The 21,482-nt window shown below is 36.6% G+C and overlaps 2 protein-coding genes across 5 annotated transcripts; one reads left to right on the forward strand and one right to left on the reverse strand.

Annotated features, from left to right (window-relative positions):
- Positions 1-7,686: 7,686 nt before the first annotated feature.
- On the forward strand, positions 7,687-12,922 carry LOC116719390 (hepatocyte cell adhesion molecule-like). 4 transcript variants are annotated; one of them, XM_032561894.1, is made up of 4 exons: positions 7,687-7,930; positions 8,845-9,177; positions 10,220-10,524; positions 12,500-12,922. In XM_032561894.1, the coding sequence occupies exons 1-4, from the start codon at positions 7,855-7,857 to the stop codon at positions 12,539-12,541; spliced, it is 756 nt and encodes a 251-aa protein (XP_032417785.1). In that variant the 5' UTR covers positions 7,687-7,854; the 3' UTR covers positions 12,542-12,922. The 4 variants fall into 4 exon arrangements, with proteins under 4 accessions (XP_032417785.1, XP_032417783.1, XP_032417784.1 ...); XM_032561892.1 differs by having other exon boundaries at positions 7,720-7,930; positions 10,220-10,507; XM_032561893.1 differs by having other exon boundaries at positions 7,750-7,903; positions 10,220-10,507.
- A 3,255-nt stretch (positions 12,923-16,177) lies between these two features.
- LOC116720762 (C5a anaphylatoxin chemotactic receptor 1) lies at positions 16,178-21,467 on the reverse strand. The gene is made up of 8 exons (XM_032564176.1): positions 21,462-21,467; positions 20,068-20,244; positions 19,401-19,464; positions 19,128-19,253; positions 18,300-18,438; positions 18,052-18,222; positions 16,693-16,777; positions 16,178-16,544 (listed from the first exon to the last, which is right to left on the reverse strand). The coding sequence occupies exons 1-8, from the start codon at positions 21,465-21,467 to the stop codon at positions 16,287-16,289; spliced, it is 1,026 nt and encodes a 341-aa protein (XP_032420067.1). The 3' UTR covers positions 16,178-16,286.
- Between the last annotated feature and the right edge of the window lie 15 nt (positions 21,468-21,482).

A 21,482-nucleotide genomic window follows, 5' to 3' on the forward strand; every position in this document is an offset into this window, starting at 1 on the left:
TATTATACTCCCAATACTTCTATGGTTCTGATGGTGTTGATTAAAGAAATTAAAGTCTTACAAATTACTGTATATTCAGGAAATGAATAACATTCAGAAAGAATAAAATATCTGGGATGCTTTTGAAACAAACCTCCAATTTTGTCTCTTCAACCACTAACTGCAGGTGACATTATTTAATTTGTAGAACAAGAATGACTGACATAACAGTCATGAGGAAATATATGAGCTGCAACATCAGTTCTTCAATAAATGTGTGTGAGGTCCTGTATAAAAGCAGGAATTTTATCAGTTTAATTGGTATGAAGAACACAAATAAGTGTTAACAGCAATGCCAAGAGGAAAAACATCTGCAAACGTCACACCGATGTAAATGTTGCTACCTGTCAATGTGGAAAAGCGAAGGTAAAGGATGCAGTTAAGTTGGAAACATTAAATCTTATTGGGAAAGGAAAAGCCAAACACGTTCAAGCCTAGGTCTGACCGTGAAATGAAACTGAATAAAAATCAAACATGCTGATTATTAAAGTTCTTTGCAAGTTTAGTTTAAAAAAAGAAAAGAAAAAAAAAGCTTAACATAAAAATATAAATGTTTGGATGGCCAGAAAAACAAGCTTTTGATATAACTTAAATGAAAAGTTGTCTTTGATTGAAGGCCAGGACTTCTTGAACTTTTATAAAGGTTTTTGGTGTCTCTTCTGCTGAATAAACTCTAATGCACGGTGTTGGAGGGATGTTGGTTGGGTTTGTTTGTTACATCACATGTAGACTCATTTGATGATCAAATAAAAATACATCTTTAGATATACAACTGTAATCAATACATTTCTGACCACAATAATACTGGGGTTCTTATTTTGGCAACAAAATACTTCTGAGTCTGTGTGCAGAAAGATGTTAGCAGTAGATTCACCAGATTTTATGGTTGGGTCTGTAGATTGAGCTTTCATCCTCCAAATATATTAACAGGCATCAGCTGTTGCCTAGGAGGCATATTAAGTAAAATTCACATTTAACATGTTTTTGTACTTTCATTTGGATTTCTGCGGCTTCTAGAAACGTCTGAAGCACTTAAAAAAAACACTCATCCATTTTCTTGACAATGAATTAAAGGTTTTGGGTATCTGGAAAATAACCCGTTTCAGCAACTTTCTGAATGTAACATCACAAATCAGCAGGTACTGCCCCTCACCTAGTAATCCCAATGAATCCCTGCCTGCTTAGCCACCCAAGCTGAGCATCATCACACTGTACAATGGCTGCTGGAAAAGCTTTGTTGTTGACTTACTATTAGAATGGCCCTCAGCGGCTGGACTAAGTAGGAGCCTTGAGGCAGAGAAACGGTGCAGACAGACCGGGTGTTTATTCACCAACATTTAACACACAGACAACCCTGCTTCCAATGGCCTAAGGTAGGGGTGTAAAACTCCAGTCCTCAAGGGCAGCAGTCCTGCAACTTTTAGATGTGCCTCTGCTGCACCACACCTGAATAGAATAATCAGGTCATTAGCAAGGCGCTGGAGAACTGATCTACACAAGGAGGAGGTAATTAAGTCATTTCATTCCAACGTTTTGTACCTGTGGCACATCTAAAAACTGCAGGACAGCGACTGGAGGACCGGAGTTTAACATCTGTGGACTAAGGTCTCAGCAGCAACCCACCTGCAATGTGGCCATCATGCAGCCTTTTAAAGTCCCTGGCTGCTCCAATTAACAAACCCACCAAGAAACAGGGTAAAACAAAATACATACACACAAACAAACTTCACAAAAACAACCAAATCGTCAGAATAATATTTTAAAATCCTATTCATTTTTAAGCAGACATTTCATTTCTAAAAAGACATTTCTATGAATATAAATCCAACATTACATTTCTAAAGTGCATAGTTCTATTGCTCCCCCTCTTCTATCTGCATTGGTCTTTTCTGGAACCTTTAAAAGGTGCTCAGGCCCCCAGGGAGTCTTTTAGCCTGAACACCCTGCAGAGGAAGAGACAGAGGTAAGCCACAAACATTTCAGGGCATTTCAAACAGTCACAATACTTATATCAATTTGTTTGTTTTATTTTAACAGGACACCATCAGTTCCAGCTGAGATGCCACTGCATAAAAACAGACAATCAATAAAATACTTCAATCTGTTTTTACCCGTTTCTTTTATCATTCAACACACATTTTAAGTGTTTCCAGCCTAGTAATGAAGACCTAAATTACACTTACCATTCAAATTCCACTTGCTGCATTCTTGTTGGTTGTCCAGTAGGCTTAATTTCTGCTTTTGAAAGATGTATGGCTGTACAGTATAACTGCGCATCTGTTTGCAGCCATTTTCAGCTGGGAGTGTAAACATTGAGTTGGGGGGCGTGGCCAGCAGCAGTTTAAAGTGATTTTAAGTGACAAAAGGCTTAAAAGCAACTCCATCTGAAAAATGATTAAAATATAATGAACATGTTTTGTATAGCCAATAGACTTATCCTAACCTGTCCAAAGAAGCCTAATAGGTCACCTTTAAATGCATCAGATGAGTTGTGCTGAAGTGTGTTGGGACAGGACAAATTGCTGCACTCCAATCATGGACAGTTTTGTCAGAAGCATTTGACGGTTTGACCAGCGAATCCGTTTTCTATGTAAGTAAATAGTCTAATTCTTTGTTTTTTGTGCAGTGGTTGGCCCAATCTGTAGGCTGTATTTGCAATGGGAATTTTACTTTAACCTCTGTTTCAGAAACATTGCCAGCAACATTTGAACTGGAGTGTAGTGCACTGCTGTCATGTAGCAAATGGCTGTTCAATCCGGACTGGGACAGAGGGAGGAAGTGAGGATTGTGATTCTCATGGCTCATGACAACTTTCTAGTCAAATTCTGCCTCCCAGTGGTTTTAGGTAGCAGTTCAGTCAGTTTTCAGACTGGCGGAGATTGGCTGCAGAAGTGGCAGAGGCAAAAAGAACAACTACACCAGGTAGCGGCAAAAAGCACGTCAACACATGTCTTATATTTAACAGAATCATTTTCTGGGTTTATTTAATAACCTACACTAAGAATTTACAATTAAAATGTTTGGAAAGTTATCTCCAGGACAGGATGTGTAGTCATTTATCTCTTTTGAATAAATTGAGAGATTTGCTCTGTTTGAGTCATTATAGGACATATGTGTGGATAGTGACGCACAATATACTGAATAAAGCTGGTGTCTGCGATATCGATGTGTGCAAAGTTGTAATTGCAAAGGACTGAGTGCGCTCAGCAAATAATAGGCTTTTTATGCTCTGTATGTAAATATCTGGCCAGCTGGACGGACACACTGTTCCAAACCTGACACAGATTTATGCCTGTGAAGCAATAAAACACTCTTAAGAGACAGTTTAAAGAAAGATCTAGATCTCCTCGACTTGGAGAAAATATAATTATATAGCACTGTGTAAGGTAGCTGTTAATGAAAGACACCAAACACCATATAAAGGACTTCTGGATAACTACTGTATCTAAATACATACCAAAATAAAAAAGAATTTTCTATTTAAGTATTTCAGTTGTTTTTGTTATTTTAAATATAATAAAAAACAATTAGAAAAAAATTAAAGACCACTGCACTGAATCCTTTGAAAACCTCCTGGTTATTCATCCAAATATTGATCTCTGAACTCTTCCTGAGTTAAAACATTAGTATTGTTTCTAAATAAATAGGAACTTGTTTTCTTTGCATTATTTCAGCTCAGAAAACACTGTATCTTTTTTGTTATTTTTACCTATTTGTCTGCAAATAAATACAAAATTTGTGCTTGGATTTTCTGAGACATGTCAGTAGTTCAAAGAATAAAAGAACAATGTTCATTTTACTCAAACATTTACCTAAAAGAGTAAATTCAGAGAAACAGATCATTTTAAGTGGTCTCTTATTTTTTTTATACATATACAGAATTTTTTATACCTACAATGTGTTTATTCTGCTCAATCATATAAAAACTGTGTATATATGTTTGAATAATTGCATGTTTCTATAAGGCATACAACATATTTTTAATTGTCATAATTGCCCTGGAGATAAATAAAAATAAAAAGGATAAAAAATTAAAACCTCATTGTACTTATTGTTAATATTGCACTTTAAAGTCATTGCAAAAAATGATTAAGTGTGAAAATTAGTAATAGCAGCATGAGAAAGTAACAGTGAGAATATAAAGTGCAGTTGACTTGCTAAGTGCAAAAAGTCTCATGTTTTTCAGCTGCAAATGAAATGAAAGTTGAAATGTACGATCTACAAAATTATCTCATTTGTTTTCCTGTATAGCTATGAAGAAAACATAGCTTTTTTTTAATGACCCTGACAATAACTTTAATGTAAAGTTAAAGTTATTGTCAGTTATGGGAATTTTCTGTTTGTTGATCCAGGACAGAGAATTAGCCAGCATGAGCTGCCCGGGTAGCTGGAGGTTTGTTGTTTTGTGTCTTATGTTGGTTCGAATGTGTTTCCAACAGGTTTGTTCATCCCATCTGGAGGGCAAAGTATCCGGACCCCGAGCTTTTGCAATATTGCAGCAAAGCACATGTGCAGCAGAAAGTTTGATGGGCTAAATAATAATAAAGGAAAAACAGCAACAGCAAGTTAATGGCTTGAGCCAACTATCTGGGCTGGACTTTTATGAGCTACTTTTTAACAACTTCCAAGGAAAGATGGCCAGGAAATGAACTCGACGCTCGGTGAACAGACTTCAGTTTGAACCTGCAGCTTGCTGTCAATAACATGGGCTAGAAGTGATAAATTAATGTTTTTAAATACAGATCTGATCAAAAATGCAGATTTTTGTTTTTAAATTGTTCTGTACATTTTGTTCTCTCTTGGTTGCGAAACAAATAGTTCCTTTGGGATAATAAAGTTTATCTTGACCTTAAAGTTTTAACAGTTTTTCATCAAAATGTCCAAATTAACAGAAATCTTATTTTAGATCTATTTTTCTTGTCATCAGGTTGGAAACTATGCTTTTTATTTTATTTTATTTTTACATTTTTAACAAATATCAACATCCCACAGAAAAAAAAATCATCAAAAAATTGATGATTTTGATTTTCTTCCTTTTAAGACCTAGGAACAGAAAGGTTCTTTAAAGTTAGCAACAAATTATCAATAGTAGATGCATTTAAAAATTATAAGTAGTCTGTCTTTCAAAATTTCATGTGAGTTTGTGCCACTAAACAAGTTTTAGTTATCTGGACTGAGGGCTCTTTGGCTTGTAAAATTTGCTGGTTATTATTTTGATGCTGTTTGTCCAGTTATTTACAATTGATTTCTTGATTTCTAAAAAACTTGTTTGAGATAAATAAATCAAATCAAACAGAATTGTAGAACCTCATTTGCTCAGACCACTTTTTCATATAAAAGTACCACAATAAGAAAGTTATTAATCGCGCATGTAAAACTAACTCTCTCCTGAAGGAAAATCTTTCTTTACACTTAATTTTATTAATTTAATGGATGAGAAAGTCTGTGTAGGAGTGAGTTAGTATTATATATTCAATTATATATAACATAATATATATATAATAATGTTGGCTGAATGTGTGAGGATGTGCAAGGATAGTTATATAAATTTGGACACTGCAAGGTTATGTATGAATATGAAAAGAGGAAAACGTATTTTTGCATCTAGATTTATAAATTGTACGTATTTTAATGTATATTTTTTTACTTTATGGATTTGGAGGTTGCAAGGTTGCTCACATGAGCAAGTAGGCAGGAAAATGTATGTATACTTACCTTAATTTATAAATTGTAAATACTGTAATGCCTGGAAATATTCAACCAGGGCCTATTAGCTTTTGCTATCCACTCTTGGTGCAATGAATCAGTTACAGACTTACAGACTTGCTCATGTTCTGTCCTGTGTTTGTGTGCATTGTGCCTGTCAAACAAACAGATAAATAAATAAATTAATGAAGTTGGGAATATGACGGTTTCCAGCTTATTGTGCTGGAGGCAGCAAACACTGATTAAGGTAGAAAATATTCTTCCCTCTTGTTCCTATCACTCAACGGAAATAAAACTGATGTAACAAATGACAGAAACAATGCTGATAACTGATTAATTGTCCAGTATAACCACACACACACACACACACACACACACCTCCAGTTTTAAAGTCCTGAGACCACCCAAGTCTGGGAAGACCACCTGGCTGACCAGCACACTACTGCATGTTTTTGATCATCAGGTCTGGGAACACACATAGGGCCTGGTAAAAGGTGAACACACACACGTGTGTTTGGTCATAATGCTGTCACACACACCACTACCCACCCGCACACACATGGGTAATAATGGAGCCTTGGCTTTTATGGTTTTAACTCCTGTCTGGCTCAGGGTGCGGGTGTGTGTCCATTAAAGTGGTGTGTGACCTGATGAGAACTAATGGATTGACTGGCAGACCCAGTGGGGGAGTGGGTGTGTGGATGGGGATTAACATGAAGGACAAACACATCCAGGACTAAATCATTAGACTTTAGTTGGTAGTGACTGCAGGGCCGTAAAACATTTTGTAATGAAGCTGCTGCTGAGATCTGCCCTCTAATGAGATCTGGTTCTTGTTTTTCCAAGAACCCCATTCCTTCGGGCGTCGTCTTGTTGACAGATCATTTTTCGTACGCTCAATTTAATTTTTCACCACAAAAATTATGCATAGCAATGTAGCAACCATACTTTGGAGGAGAAGTATGTGGTATGTAGCATTTTCTCTTGAATATTGGTAAATAAGGCCATAACGTGTTGCTTTTTGCAAACTTCTAGCCTACTTTATTTAGTCTGAACAATCATTTTGAAGTTTTTAATTCTACAGATAAGGCAGTTTTATAATGCTTTTTGTATTTCATTAAGTTATCTTGGACTAATATTGAAATTTGTTTTATAATCTGAAACATTTGCAGGACTAAAATAAATATCTGCAAGTAGGGACGTACTTTTTTGCAACACTTTAAATGTACTGCAAAAACACAAAATCTTACTAAGTAGTTTTGTCTAGTTTCTTGTGTAAGTATCTTGAAATAAGACAAAATTAACTTACAAATAAGTTTTCAGGAGCTTCTTCGAAGTCAGTATTTCCTTAATATTAATTTAAGTGAACAAAATCTGTTAGTGTAACTAATACTTTTTTAAAATATTCAAGAATAATTGTCTTAGATAGCTCCTATATCTTACTTGTAAGTTTGTCTTGTTGCATTTTAATTGTACTGAGATATTTGCAGTGGAAACTGGATCAAAAATACTTTTAAGATTTTATGTTTTTGTAGTGTGTTCTGCTGACAGTATGTCACCCATAACTGCATGTGTAATTACAATGTTAAATATTCATCTAATCAAAGAATAATACTGAAAACAGACATAACATATGACCCAAACTAATCTTGAATGGTTTAATCTGTGAGGATTCTCTGAACCAAAAGGTTGCAATAGAAGCAGATGAGGCAACATCAGACAAACAAGATGAAGGAAGAAGAAAATAACCAAAATGTAAAAGTGAACAGATGAAAACATGGAGCAGTAAATATCTAGCAGGTTGTATTAACCAAAAAAAATGAATTAAATTTTGACATTTTGACAAAAGATTTGTAGATTTTCAGAGTCAGAACATTATTTACCACCGTATGATGAAAACACATAAAAACGCACTAAGACGCTGCCTCTCAGCCAATCAATGCCTGTTAGGTTAAAAAGAAAAAAAACTCAAATGAGGGAGCAATGTGTGAACAGTGTTTCCTCTCTGCTTCTCCTTCCTGGTTTCTGCAGCTTTCAGTCTGATGAGCAGCACCAACGCTGACAGTTTCACTATAATGTAGAAAAACATCGTACGCAGGTGGAGCAGAAATGGCAGCAGGCTTAGGAGTGACATGCTGCTCAGTTTACCTCACAGCAGGTAAGGTCTCTGTTACTTACCTCACAGGTAGGTACAGTCAGAGAGTTTGTTGTTTCAGTTATAATGTGGTGCTTAGACATAGGACTCTTTTTTTTTTTAAAAAATACACATACAATGACATACAGAGGTTAAGCAGTGAAAAGCTGAGGTTGAATAATGAGTGGGATGAAACAACTGTTTGTCAAACTTTTACATTTCCTATATTAAATAGAAAATGATATAATTTCAGTTCCATCAGGTTTTGCTTTAATTTATATAAGATATTATAAAACTCACGATTGGTCTGCGTTTTGTAAATAAATGTGATCTTTTTGAAATATTATAAGGTAAGTCTCAAAGAAAAACCTCCAAATTCTCTCAGGAGTTTCTGATCTTTGCTTCACAAGACTGAGCCAACATGTTATTTTTGTTTGAATCTCCCAATAAAAACAGTATTTTTTTCTCAAATATTCAAGAATTACTGACTTTAAACAGGCTAGTATATCTTGCTGAAAAGTTAATTGTAAGTTAGTTTTATCTTCTTTTAAGTGTAATTGGTTGTTAGCATTGAAAATTAAACAAAAATACTTGGTAAAATGTTGTGTTTTTGCAGTGTGTTGATTTAGAACAACAGATTTAATTTCCCTTTGGAGTCAATGATGTATTTTTTAATTTGAATTGAATTTGGACATCAATAGGAGCCAAATTGTAGTTGAGATTCAGATAACTCATCTATGGATCATTGAGAAAAGAGTCTGTAAAAACATCTTACATCACAAACACAGTATGTTACCACTGTGATCTAGTAGATTTCATAAAAAAGGTTTCTTATGAAACTCCAAACTGAGCTGGCAGTCTCATTTCATTGCAACTGTTCAGAGTTGATTCAGGTGCAAAAAATACTTTATTGGTTTTGATATTTGTTAATGCAAGGGAATTTACAAATGCCCTCTGACTTTCAGTTCTGCTGTGCTACGTTTGTGCAAAAGAGGAAAAGAAAGCTGTGAAAGCAAGAGAGAGAACGAACATTACGCTGCAGCCGGTAGAAAGTCCACACAACGCCCGGGTTGTGTGGACCTTCGGAGTCGAAAGCCCAAACATCCGAATAGCATCAGTAAAGCTGAATAAAGAAGTAAAATGTGACTATGAGGAGAAATTCAGAGACAGACTTCTTCTTGACAGCAACACCGGAGCTCTGACTATCTCGCAGCTGGAAATGAGTGACTCAGGCGTTTACCAGTTCCAGTCCATCAGCAGCAAAATCCTAAGCAGAGATTTCCACCTGACTGTCTACAGTGAGTAGAAACATCCTTAAATCACCATGTAATAATCATCACACGTTTACTAAATGAGCAGCTACTCCATCATTAAGAGTTACAACTTTGTAATGTGTTAAAAAGTTAGTACTTTTGTCTCAAAATTAATATTTAAACAAAAGAAGAATTATATATTTCTTTCTATCCAAACATTGGTTTTGTGAAAAACTGTAATTCAGGTGTTTTCCCTCTTCAAGGCTCTTCTTAAATTACCAGGGTAAATTTTTAGGACTGTTTTTACCGGCTTAGTGTTTCCGTTGCACTTCTCTGGGTAAAAAGTCATGCGGTAGACATTTTGAAGGCTGTTTCCTTTACCAGGAACTTTGAATTTTTTGCTTAAGGTAGTTTTAAGCTTTTTTCATTGACTGGTTTTATATTTTTTTATTATATTTCAATCTGAAACCTATTCTATCAACTATAACTGATATATATTTTCATAATCTATGGCTGTTTACAAGCTTCTTTGTGACAGAAAGAGAATATCCCTCATTTAAAGTATTATGTTAGTATTTAAAACGGTTTTCTTCTGAGCCACAAACAAAATCAACCACAAGTTATAATTATCACAGATTTAGATTTTTGTTTTAATGAGGCACTGATGCAGCTGCTCTGTGTGTCTCTGTGTGTGAGCAGTTTAGTGATGCATCTCTCATTTCATTCATTACATACCAGTGAATGTAACAAACTTCCTCTGACTTTGAAGTGTCAGTGTAGGGACCTTTGGTCACTTTACAGCACAGCAACCTCAATTTATAAATAAAAATAATGTTTTAAATACATTAAGTTTATTCAGTCTTCTTTGAGGTTTTTTTTCTTTTGTTTTGTTTTCTCTGTGTGATTTTTTAACTGATTCTGGATATTAAAATCTACTTAAATGTCCAAAACTGCTCACTCTAAATGTGACTAAATGACTCCTCTCATCCTAAACATTGAATCTCGGTTAATTAGTCAGTGGATTAGTGCTTAAAAAATAAAATAAACTCAGAGTCCTTTCATTTTTTCCTCATGTTTCTTTCCTCAGGTTTTCTCCCTATGCCGTCCATTACCGTCACTTCATCTGTCATTAACACCAGCTCTGCTTCAGTCACCGTGGACTGTTCAGTCCAGAACAGCAGGGAACTGAAGCTCTCCTGGTACCGAGGGACGGAGAGGCTAAAACAAACAAGCAGTCCCAGTCTGCCCTCTGAGCTGAGTCTTTCTCTGGAGGTAGATGCCGCGGATGGAGACAACTACAGCTGCATGGCTGAAAACCCTGTAGAGAGACAAACCACCAAACTGCTTACAAAGGACATTCAGCTGGGAAATGGAGGTACAATTAAAAATAATGTATGTTTATAATCTCCTCTCTTAACACCAACCTTTCAATGATTTAAGTGAACTGAATAATTACAGAAATATTGGCAACCAGAGTTGGTTACTAGCTAGTTGAGTAACATTTTGTAAAGAAAATATACTTTTAGCAGTATTTCTACTGCACTGTACTTTTTACTTTTACTTGAGTAATTTTGCGATGAAGTATTTCTACTCTTACTCGAGTAAAATTTCTGTATTCTCTACCCACTGAATGAAAAACAAACATGTTTTAGCCAAAAATTAACCAGTGACAGACACACACCTGCAGTTTTTGTTAAAGTTTTATTGAAAGAAACTTATTTGGAAAAACTGTCAATTGGTTCCTTAAAATACCAAAATTTCCACTTCACTTTATATTTTGTTCCATCTTGTAATTTAATATTTTAATATTAAGTGATTGATCATCTTTTTACCTTATACTTGATTAAAAGTATGTTAAAGAAGTTACTTGAGTACAATCTTTGGGTACTTCGCCTACCTCTGCTGGCTACTAACCAGATTTATCAATAAAATAGAAATCAGTTTTTCATCTGGAAAATGATTGACACTTAACAGTGAATCAATGCCTCCGAAAAGCTTCTGCAAAAACACAAAATCTTATGAAATAATTTTAATCTTGGTGTTACCCTGCAACCTCGGATGGCTGAGGGTAATGTAGCAGATGATCTTCCCTCAACGTGTGATGCTGCGATATAGAAAAGACGAGACACACACGTTGAGCTCCTTTTACCTCCAACAGGAAGATTTATTCTTCTGGTGATGACCGTACTCCATATACACCACTACATATGCAATACTTCATATCAAATACTTCAGGTATCACTGTATAACTTCAACAAATAACCCTTCGATTCATTACATTACAAATGACTGCGATATCCCTTTAAACCGAAGGAGAATTATTTTAACATGCTCCATCATGAATTTTATTGAATGACAAAACACTTTAGATAGCTTTTAATTATCCAAACCAATTAGTTTTGTTTTAACTCAAATATCTTGTCCCTTTTTCTCAAACCTTTAATATTTTTAACTTTCAAAATAAAAATATATGGATTTGCTTTTAACTATTTTAATAGCTTTTACAATTTTTATTCAACACAACACAACATATAGAATATAATTCAACTTTATTGTCATTGCACTGTCACAAGTACAAGCAACGAGATGTAGTTGCCCCTTTTACCCAGGGCACTTCTCATTGAGTTTGACAACAACATTGTTTCTGTGTTATTGAAATAACCCATAAAGAAAAGACACCAGAAAAATGTATTTTACCGTTTCAAAAGTGAAAAATACAATAAGTTCAAAATGAATTCAATCTCTAGTCCTTCAACTGTTTCTCAGCTAGCTCAACATGTACAATGTTCGCTCGCATTAGCATTAGTTAGCCTCCCGAAATACGTCCCGTTTTCTACACAATGTCCATCCAAAGCTGTACAAAGTGACCCACCAGTTGACTCTCGAGTCTATAACCTCTTAATTCTTGGACACCACATTTATGCATCAAAATACATTTTTACTGACCTGCGATATAGAAAAGACGAGACACACACGTTGAGCTCCTTTTACCTTCAACAGGAAGATTTATTCTTCTGGTGTGCTCAATCTTTTCTTGGTCACTAACGCGTCAGCGCCCCTAGCGGCCATGTGTAGAATTGCACGGACTAACTGAAATAACACTACAGAACTTATTACGATGAGAAATTAAATATACAAAATGAAAAATTATGTTGGGGTGCCTATTTTCTTACTTCTTGGTTTTGTTTACTAACAACTTGTTTTTCACCCCTCTACATTGGCATACTTGAAATAAGACAAAACTAGCAAGAACGTTTCCAGTCAATAATTCCTTAATATTGATGAAAAACTACTAGTTATAATTGAAATAATCTGCCAGTAGAGCTAGTACTTCTTTTACTTGCCCAATTTTGTTTGTCTTCTTCAGAAAACAGCAGCTGGTGTCAGAATGAAGCCACTGTCAGGCTAATCGTTTCTGCTGGAATTGCCTTGGTTTTGATTCTTCTTCTGGTTGACCACATCAGGTTCTGAGGATGAGCCATGAACTAACAGCATGGTCAGGGAACCACAACACTTGCTGCTTCTCATGCTGGAGCTTTTTTGTGTTGAACGAATCTAAGAAACAAACCCTGAGTGCACAAATTACCACAGCAAATTCTGTGATAAACCGGACGCAGTATTGATGCTCAACTGAATGTAAAAATGTAATGGATATACAATGTTTTAGCTGTTTTCACCTTATTTCCTCTGGGTTTTGTCAGATTCTTGTATTCTTTGAGTTCTTTCCCTTTTCTTGGTTCTGTTTTATTTGTTTGTTCTTGGAAATAAAGACTTGAAGCCTTTGTCTCTACCTGTGTATTCACTTCCATTTGGGGTCAAATTTCAACCATGAATGAATTTCTTCCTCTTCTTTATTTTAATTATATTTTTGGATTTTTTTCACAAAGTTTTTTTTGAATATGTGTGACCAGCTGTTGGTCGCCATGAGCTTCATGTAGTTTTGGCAAGAATTTGCATAGCTTTCAACAGAAGAACTACATAAACTCGAACTTATGAGTTCTAACTTTACTTAAGTGAAAAGTAAATGGGAAAAAAAAAATCTTTTCACATTTCTGTAAAAATGATCACAATTATGACCTAAAGTTTTAACACTCCCTGAGATATGACATAAACATAACCTGTAAATAAGTGAGTAATAAATGATTTCAATATTTCTGTGACGTTTTTATATTCCAATCAGTAGTTTGATCATTGATAGTTTGTCTGTTTAATTTGCATTGTTTATCCCTCTTTCATCAAAACACTGCAATAGTCCCTAGAAACGGATAATTGTATCCATTATCTTAACTAAGCTACAGTAACTATTATTGATTCATCTGTTTACCAAATATCCGTTCATAAATTACTAATGTTATCTAAAGTGTTTATAGTTACCTATGGTTTTCCACCAATTCTTGTTTTGCAGAATAACTCCCATTATGACCAACACATAAACAATGAGGTTAATAAAAATTGAGCTGTAATGTTTGCAGCTTCATCCTTTATCTTAGTGCAAAATTAGTGCTGATTTCCGGTGTATCTCTTTAGCGATACGTCATTTTGAAAAAAGCCTCCATCTCCCGTCTTTGTTTTCAGAGAGCGCAGCATCCTGTGTGGTAGCAGTTCAAAACACTGTGGTTGTCTTTATTTTCCACAGACTGGCCTTGATAAATACAAACAACTCTACACAGATGTTTCGTCTGATGAGATAAAATAAGACATGCATCTGTTGCTGCTCATTTTATTCTGCTTTTTGTTTTTCATTTATGTTGTGAATCTGTGACAAACTATCAAAGGTGAAAAAATGCGATGCGTGCCCAGAGTTTGGGGGTTTCAGAAACCGTTCAGAGGAACAGAGAGCACTCTCACATCCTGTGTAGAAACATCTACAGGTTAACCTTTACCACAAAGGCTACTTTAACTCATAACAGAACAGTGGAGATTCAGACTCCTCTGCTTATTTTGACTAACACATAATAAATACATAATGAAGTAAACAACCATGATGAGGTTAAATAGGTCGGCTAGAGATAAAAATATTTCCTTTTCCACTTTCAAATCTTATCACAGATTTTTATTTGGATTTGGGCCTGAACTTTGACTAGGCCATTCTAACCCTGGAATATGCTTTGAGAGCAGATTTAAATATGTAACATTCTTATGTGGTACAGTTGCACCCACTGCCTTAAATAAAGACAGATGTGAAACAGATTTTACTTGTGTTTCATCATGTGGCAGGACACGACTGTACATTCTGAATAAACCGCAAAGGGAATAAAAATGAAAAAGGCAAAATTTTATGATGTACAAGAGCATTAGATGGTTGTTTATTTGAGCTGAAATCACTTTAATGTCATGAATGTGCTCTCTTTTTTAAAAAATAGACCTTCCTTGAAGAGGTTAGGATAGGTCTGTGGGACATACAAAACATATTCATTACATTTTTAGCACTAAATCCTTCTTAGATAATCAGATTTTGGTCTGGTCTATTCTGTCTGTTTCAATATCTCTTCAGAATGAGCTGCTTTAGGGCCTCTAGTCACTTTAAATTTGAATAAACTGCTGCTGACCATCCATCCATCCATCCATCTTCTTCCGCTTATCCGAGGTCGGGTCGCGGGGGTAGCAGCTTCAGAAGGGAGGCCCAGACTTCCCCCTCCCCAGCCACTTCTTCTAGCTCCTCCGGGGGAATCCCGAGGCGTTCCCAGGCCAGCCGAGAGACATAGTCCCTCCAGCGTGTCCTGGGTCTTCCCCGGGGCCTCCTCCCGGTGGGACGTGCCCGGAACACCTCACCAGGGAGGCGTCTAGGAGGCATCCTGACCAGATGCCCGAGCCACCTCAACTGGCTCCTCTCGATGTGAAGGAGCAGCGGCTCTACTCTGAGTCCCTCCCGGATGACTGAGCTTCTCACCCTATCTCTAAGGGAGAGCCCAGCCACCCTACGGAGAAAACCCATTTCGGCCGCTTGTATCCGCGATCTCGTTCTTTCGGTCATGACCCAAAGCTCATGACCATAGATGAGGGTGGGAACGTAGATCGACCGGTAAATCGAGAGCTTCGCTTTTTGGCTCAGCTCTCTCTTCACCACGACGGACCGGTACAGCGCCCGCTTGACAGCAGACGCTGCGCCAATCCGCCTGTCGATCTCCCGCTCCCTTCTTCCCCCATTCGTGAACAAGATCCCGAGATACTTAAACTCCTCCACTTGGGGCAGGACACCCCCCCTGACCCGGAGAAGGCACTCTACCCTTTTCCGGCTCAAGACCATGGCCTCGGATTTGGAGGCACTGATCCTCATCCCGGCCGCGTCACACTCGGCTGCGAACCGCTCCAGCGAGAGCTGCAGATCACGATCTGATGAAGCCAAAAGGACCACATCGTCTGCAAAAAGCAGAGATGAGATCCTAAGGCCACCAAATCGGATCCCCTCAACACCTTGGCTGCGCCTAGAAATTCTGTCCATGAAAGTGATGAACAGAATCGGTGACAAAGGGCAGCCCTGGCGGAGTCCAACTCTCACCGGAAACGAGCCCGACTTACTGCCGGCAATGCGGACCAGACTCTGACACCGGTCATACAGGGACCTGACAGCCCGTGACCTGCTGCTGCTGACCACGCTCCCTAACTCAACTTTACACTCGCATGTGAAAATGACTGCAGACAGATGCTCAATTATACAACTAGACATCTTTAAAAAGAAAAGTAGAGCCTCCTGCACAACCAAGAATGCAGTAAGAGGTTTCTGAATGGTAAGTCAACAACAAAACACTTGTTCTTTCTAGCAGCCATTGTACAGCGCATAAGCAGTAAAACCAGCTGACCTGACATGCTTCAGCTCATTTTCGGTTGCTAGGTAACAGGCTGGGCTTTGCTGGAGTTGGTAGGTAAGGGGCAATGCCTGCTGGTTTGTGATGTTACATTCTGGGTGTTTTTGACATGGCTCATTTTGCGGACACCAAAAAACACTAAATATTGCCAAAAAACAGCTGGGTGTTATTTTTTAACCACCTTGGTTATTTTTAGAAGCAGTAGAAACCCAAATGGAAGTACAAAATCGTCCAAAATATGAATTTTGAATATCCCTTTAATAAAAGGAAAGGAAATAAATACACTTCCAACCACTAAGATATTTTTGTTTGATGTAGATGTACATTTTTAATAAAATATGGTTTTGTTCAACGTATCTTTCCCTGATTTATAAAGGATCTGCCTCCCAGGCTGAAGTCAGTTCTAGTGATGGCAGTGAGGACCGGCTCTAACACTGGTTTCCTGGGTTTTCTGGTCCACAACAGGGCCAGACCAGCCTCACGAAAACTCTGATGGAAAAAGTAGATGAGCGGGTTCAGGCAGCAGTCCAGGTATGACATCACAGATGACAGCGTCCTCAACCAATCAGGGGCTGGAGCCAGGTCCTTCCTACCCAACAAGATCAGCTGAATGGTGGATGGAGCAAAACATAAAGACAAACATGTTAGGAGTAAAACTACAGTTTCATGGATATTCTTCTACAGTGAAGACAGCGGTTTGGTTTCTTTCTTTTTTCCACACTCTGTATTAGTAGATACAACAGCTTGTGTTTACCTCAGACATAAAAAAGGGAGTGTAGCAGATGATGTAAGAAGCCACTAACAGAGGGATCACCTCGGACAAATCTGCGTCTTCATCGCTGAGACGAACAAGAAACACAATAAAAAGAGGGTTTTATCATCAGACAGCCTTTCATTAAACTGCTTACAGTGAAAATTTAGTGATTTCAGGATTCTTCAGTCAGTTAACAGATAAAACCTGAGATTAACATGCACACAAATGGCCTGATAAGTATTTATCAGATTTTTGAGGACAGCTGATTGCACAGCGCTTTATTTTTTAAAATCAAAGTAAATATGTATACAATTATACATCACACTTTCCATTCTTTTTAAATAAGTTGAAAATCATTTATCATTTGTCTTTTATGTTAGGTAAATTGTATTAGTAATTATCAAATATTTGTTGTATCATGTAGCCTTGTAGTTACATTTAGATAATGTTTCTGTGTGTTAAATAACTTTGATTCTATCCTGAGACTTCCCTGGGAAATAGGGGTGACAGCTACTTTCAGCAGCTATTGCCCTGCAGGATTTCCTACAAGACAGAGGTGTTAATTGCTCCCAGCAGAGTTTTACATGCCTGACAATAAACTCTGCTCTGTGCTTCTTTGTGATACAAAGCCGTTGCTTTGAAGCTATGCAACGTGTCTTATTCAACGCCGTGCCTGGAGAAAGAAAGATTTAGAGTATAGATAACATGTGTCTAGAAGTGAATGTTATTTAGCGCTGCAACCATGTGATGAATGCTTTGACTCCACCCTTTTAGAGTTGCAGCGCCCCTTGTGGCAGGGTTCCTAAAGATCAATAAAAGAGAGGAACAGACAGATGTGTGGCAGAGTGGTTGGAGATTTGTGACTAAAAGCACATCTCTGTCTGCTCTCCTCGTGAGTATAACAGAATCTAACTCTCTTGTCTTTCCTGTATTTGTTTAAATTGTCTCTAATAGGTATTTAGACCTGACATTTTACTTCACAGTTCTCTTCTTCTTCACTAGTCCTAACCCCGTACCATTGTGTGTCTGTATATCATTTATAATTCTAATAATAAGTTTAAAAATGAAGAAAATTAAACATATGTACATGACCACGGATAATGATAGAGAAATATGGAAAACTGTCAACAGAAAGCGTTACAGGTCAGACTGTTTTCCTGTTTTAGTCTGTTTTTATTGGTGATTCTGGTTTGTCACTATTTTCCTTTAAGACTTTGTTTAGGTCATTTTATAATTGCTTCCTTTGGCGTCACTCAACATGTGGTTGTTGCTGTGTGAATGCACTTCTCTCCTGCTGATGTAATGTCAGATAAACCCATTAACTAAACCTTCCTGCTGATGTTGTGTCACGTTGTTCACCTGATGTATCTGTTGCTGGAGCGACAGCTGACAACGATCCTTACAGAGCAGATAAACATGAGGAGGAAAGGAAGGAAGATGGAGATGAAGAAAACACAGAGGATGTAGGTCATCATGTCCGAGTAGCTGCTCTCCCAGAAAACGGTACACAACATCTCTGCAGGATCATACCTGAAAGTGCAGAAAAATATTTCTGATATTTATGAATGAACAATAACTTACATTTCTGAGCCAACTACTGTACAAACCTGACCCAGTCATAGATGACAGGGATGCTCCCAAACACCAACCCCGTTACCCAGGAAGTCAAACAAGCTGCTGCTATGAAACCAAGCACAGCACTTCCTGTGGACGACGCACCAATCAGACGCTGCGCACTGAGAATAGCTGAAATATTCATTAAAATTCAATTATATAAAATCCCTTTAGTTGCAGGTCATATATTAAAATTTCCTGCATGAAGTTGTGGTAAAAAAAGAAATGCTCTGGGTAAATACCCACAGCAGATTTAACACTTTGACCTTGTATTAAAATAGAAAAAAACTGCATGAAAAAGCAAATACTGGCTCGCTACTTCCATTGGATTCAGAGGGAAATCAGAAACCTTTAGCTTCTTGTGAGCATCTTTTAAAGAAGAATATGTTTTTTCAGTGGAAAGCATGCAAGTGTCTGTAAACAGAGTAAAAATATCAGCAATGGCATTTAAAGCAGGATTTTTTTAATACTTTTCTTTACATTTTCTGGAAGTCAGTTTATCTTTTCTACTCCTTGACATCAACCTACCATTTTTGAAAGTTTTCTTTGTTGTTTGTGTTGATAAGCATTTAAATAAGTGTACCTAATAAAAACAGTGAATGAATACAAATTTATAAAACATGAGGAATAATCAAGTTTGTTTTTAGGTTTAGCTAAGACTCCACTATACTGTAGTTCCAAAATTAGATTTTTTTCTATTTGTCTCTAAATCATTTAAACAATCAGATATGCAATGATAAACCACTGATAAACAGTACTTAGAGTTTTAATTTAATTGGTTTAATAAATTAATGTTTTAAAAGCTAAGTTCCTCAGAGTACCTATGCTGCCTATGGATGAGGTGATGAAGGCAAACTTCAGCAAGCTGACGACTTCACACCATGGAGACGCCTGTCCTTCTGTCAGGGCGGCCATCATGGATCCAGACATGATCAGAAGTGAACATCCTGATTATAAATCATAATTTAATGTTAAAAAGAACCTTTCCACTAATACAGTCAAATAGAATGGAAGTGCACATTGGAAGAAGGTAAATGTAGCGGTAAAGTGAAGTGACATAAACATGGTTTCACTGGAAATTATGAAAGTGGTACCTAGATCTGACATGGTGAGACTGATGAATGGAAGCCAGTAATGGCAGCAGAACTGACCTCTGCACTGAAAACAACAAAATAAAGGGAGCAAATAGACATACACCACTTCATATTTTGGAATAAAATGTGAAACACAGTCTTTTACAAGCGGTAAAATAGAATAGAATAACATACATTGAAAAAAGAAACCTGTGATCCAACTTAACTTCAGAAAAGCTAAGTGGAAATATTTGTATTTTAAGAACAAAAATTATTCATAGAAGTAAAAAAAACAAACAAAATCAGACAAAATAAAATGTTTCCAAATCAGTTTCTTTCAATAAAATCTTATAAACTCTTTTAAAAAATTGCAGGGATGTCTGTGTCTGGTGATTTTTTGGTTAAAGCATGTTTGTTTTGCATTTAGTGGGTAGAAAATCCAGAAATGTTACTCAAGTAAGAGTAGAAATACTTCATAATAAAATTACTCAAGTAAAAGTAAAAACTACAGCATAGTAAAAACACTCCTAAAAGTGTATTTTTTCTTTCAAAAAAGTTACTCAGTAAATGTAATTGAGTAAATGTAACTAGTTACTGCCTCACCAAGTATAACTGAGGTCTTTAGTTAAATCAGGACTCCATAAACCATGCATAGACTGAAAACAAGACAATACTCTGACGACCTTACCATGACCTTGATGATCAGAACGACACTGTTTCCAACAACTCCCACGATCATTTCTACACCCAACACAGCCACCAGCAGCCACTTCTTCTCCTCAGACCAAACCTTTTCAGGGAACAGAGTCCCATTCAAACCTTCACTCACTGGAACAAAGAAAATACAGAAAGCAGATGAGTTCAGCTTCCCACCAACATATTAAGTTACGCAGAGATTTCATGAGTAAAAGATGCAACACAACAATGCAAAGGAACAGAGTACAATTTGGAAAATGATCATTTAAAAGATGAATTGTTCTGTGAATTAATGACTCTAGCAACAGCAGCTGTACAGGTTTATACAGGAAAAATGATGCTTACTGGTCTGGCGAGTCGTCGAGCTTCAGCACCGATAACAAGTGATTCTGTTCACAGAGCCCAGATGAAGGAGTCATCAGAAACCTATTCAATTAAACTTCACACGCTCTGTTGCACTCATGCAACAAGGCTTGTGTACTCTTCATATGCCTGTGCTTTCTGTACACATGCATTACTAGCGTTGTGTAAGCTAGCATGGCTGTGTAGCAGACGCTGAAAGCAGCAAAAACATTTTCATTTCTGCTTTGAAACATTTGTGCTCCATCGAAAGAGACAACGTTAGGCCTATTTGTATTTCTATTTGGTTCTCGTGAAATCGGCTGCATGATTGTGTACCATGTTGTATTGTGTCGACCAATTATTAAGCACAACTGATGGCAAATAAAACTGAAATTCTGATTTGCAGAAGAAACAGTCATTACAGTTACTATTATTATTATTAGTAGGAGCGATAATTTATTTTTTAAAGTACATTAAGGGCTGCTCTGCCTTGAGTCATCAACAGGAGAGTGCTCCTGTCCTGTTGTTATATAAAACATAGTGCAACCCTTACAGTACTTTAAAAAAAAAAAGAAGAAACAAATAATAATAACAATACTGATGATAAAATGATTTGCTTATTTACTTACTTTTTTATTGATAAAATGTTTGTTTACAAATACAAAGACAAAACGAGGAACAGATCAAAAAATGTGTGCACAGATTTCTGTAAATATATTGGAAGAAATAATCAGAAAGCAGACATAATCATATATATTTTTTAAACTATTCAATGACCTACAATCTCCAGCTTTTTTGTGGGTACTTTTGGAAATAGTGGACAAATACAGTTCCAAAACTGTAAAAAAACAAAAACACAAAAAGGGTGACAATTATATGTAAATTTACATTTGTGGATATAAGAATTGCCAAATATAACTAACCATTTGCTTAATTGCCAGTCTTATGTTTGCATTCGTGTTATTTCCATGTAAGCCAAAAATAATATGCGCACACAGTCATACCTTTGTGAAAATATAGTAAAAGCTTTTCATACTTACTTACCGACATTTGTGTTTTTCATAC

Source organism: Xiphophorus hellerii, chromosome 5 (assembly GCF_003331165.1).
Source record: "Xiphophorus hellerii strain 12219 chromosome 5, Xiphophorus_hellerii-4.1, whole genome shotgun sequence".
Lineage (NCBI taxonomy): Eukaryota > Metazoa > Chordata > Actinopteri > Cyprinodontiformes > Poeciliidae > Xiphophorus > Xiphophorus hellerii.

Excerpts from the sequence above, each read along its gene's own strand:
- LOC116719390 (XM_032561892.1), top strand. The coding sequence starts at position 7,855 with ATGGCAGCAGGCTTAGGAGTGACATGCTGCTCAGTTTACCTCACAGCA. Across the intron at positions 7,931-8,844 it reads CTCTGTTACTTACCTCACAG|TTCTGCTGTGCTACGTTTGT; the intron begins GTAGGTACAGTC and ends TCTGACTTTCAG. Across the intron at positions 9,178-10,219 it reads TTTCCACCTGACTGTCTACA|GTTTTCTCCCTATGCCGTCC; the intron begins GTGAGTAGAAAC and ends TTCTTTCCTCAG.
- LOC116720762 (XM_032564176.1), bottom strand. Across the intron at positions 19,465-20,067 it reads TTCTGATCATCAAGGTCATG|TGCAGAGGTCAGTTCTGCTG; the intron begins GTAAGGTCGTCA and ends TGTTGTTTTCAG. Across the intron at positions 18,439-19,127 it reads CTCATCCATAGGCAGCATAG|CTATTCTCAGTGCGCAGCGT; the intron begins GTACTCTGAGGA and ends TGAATATTTCAG.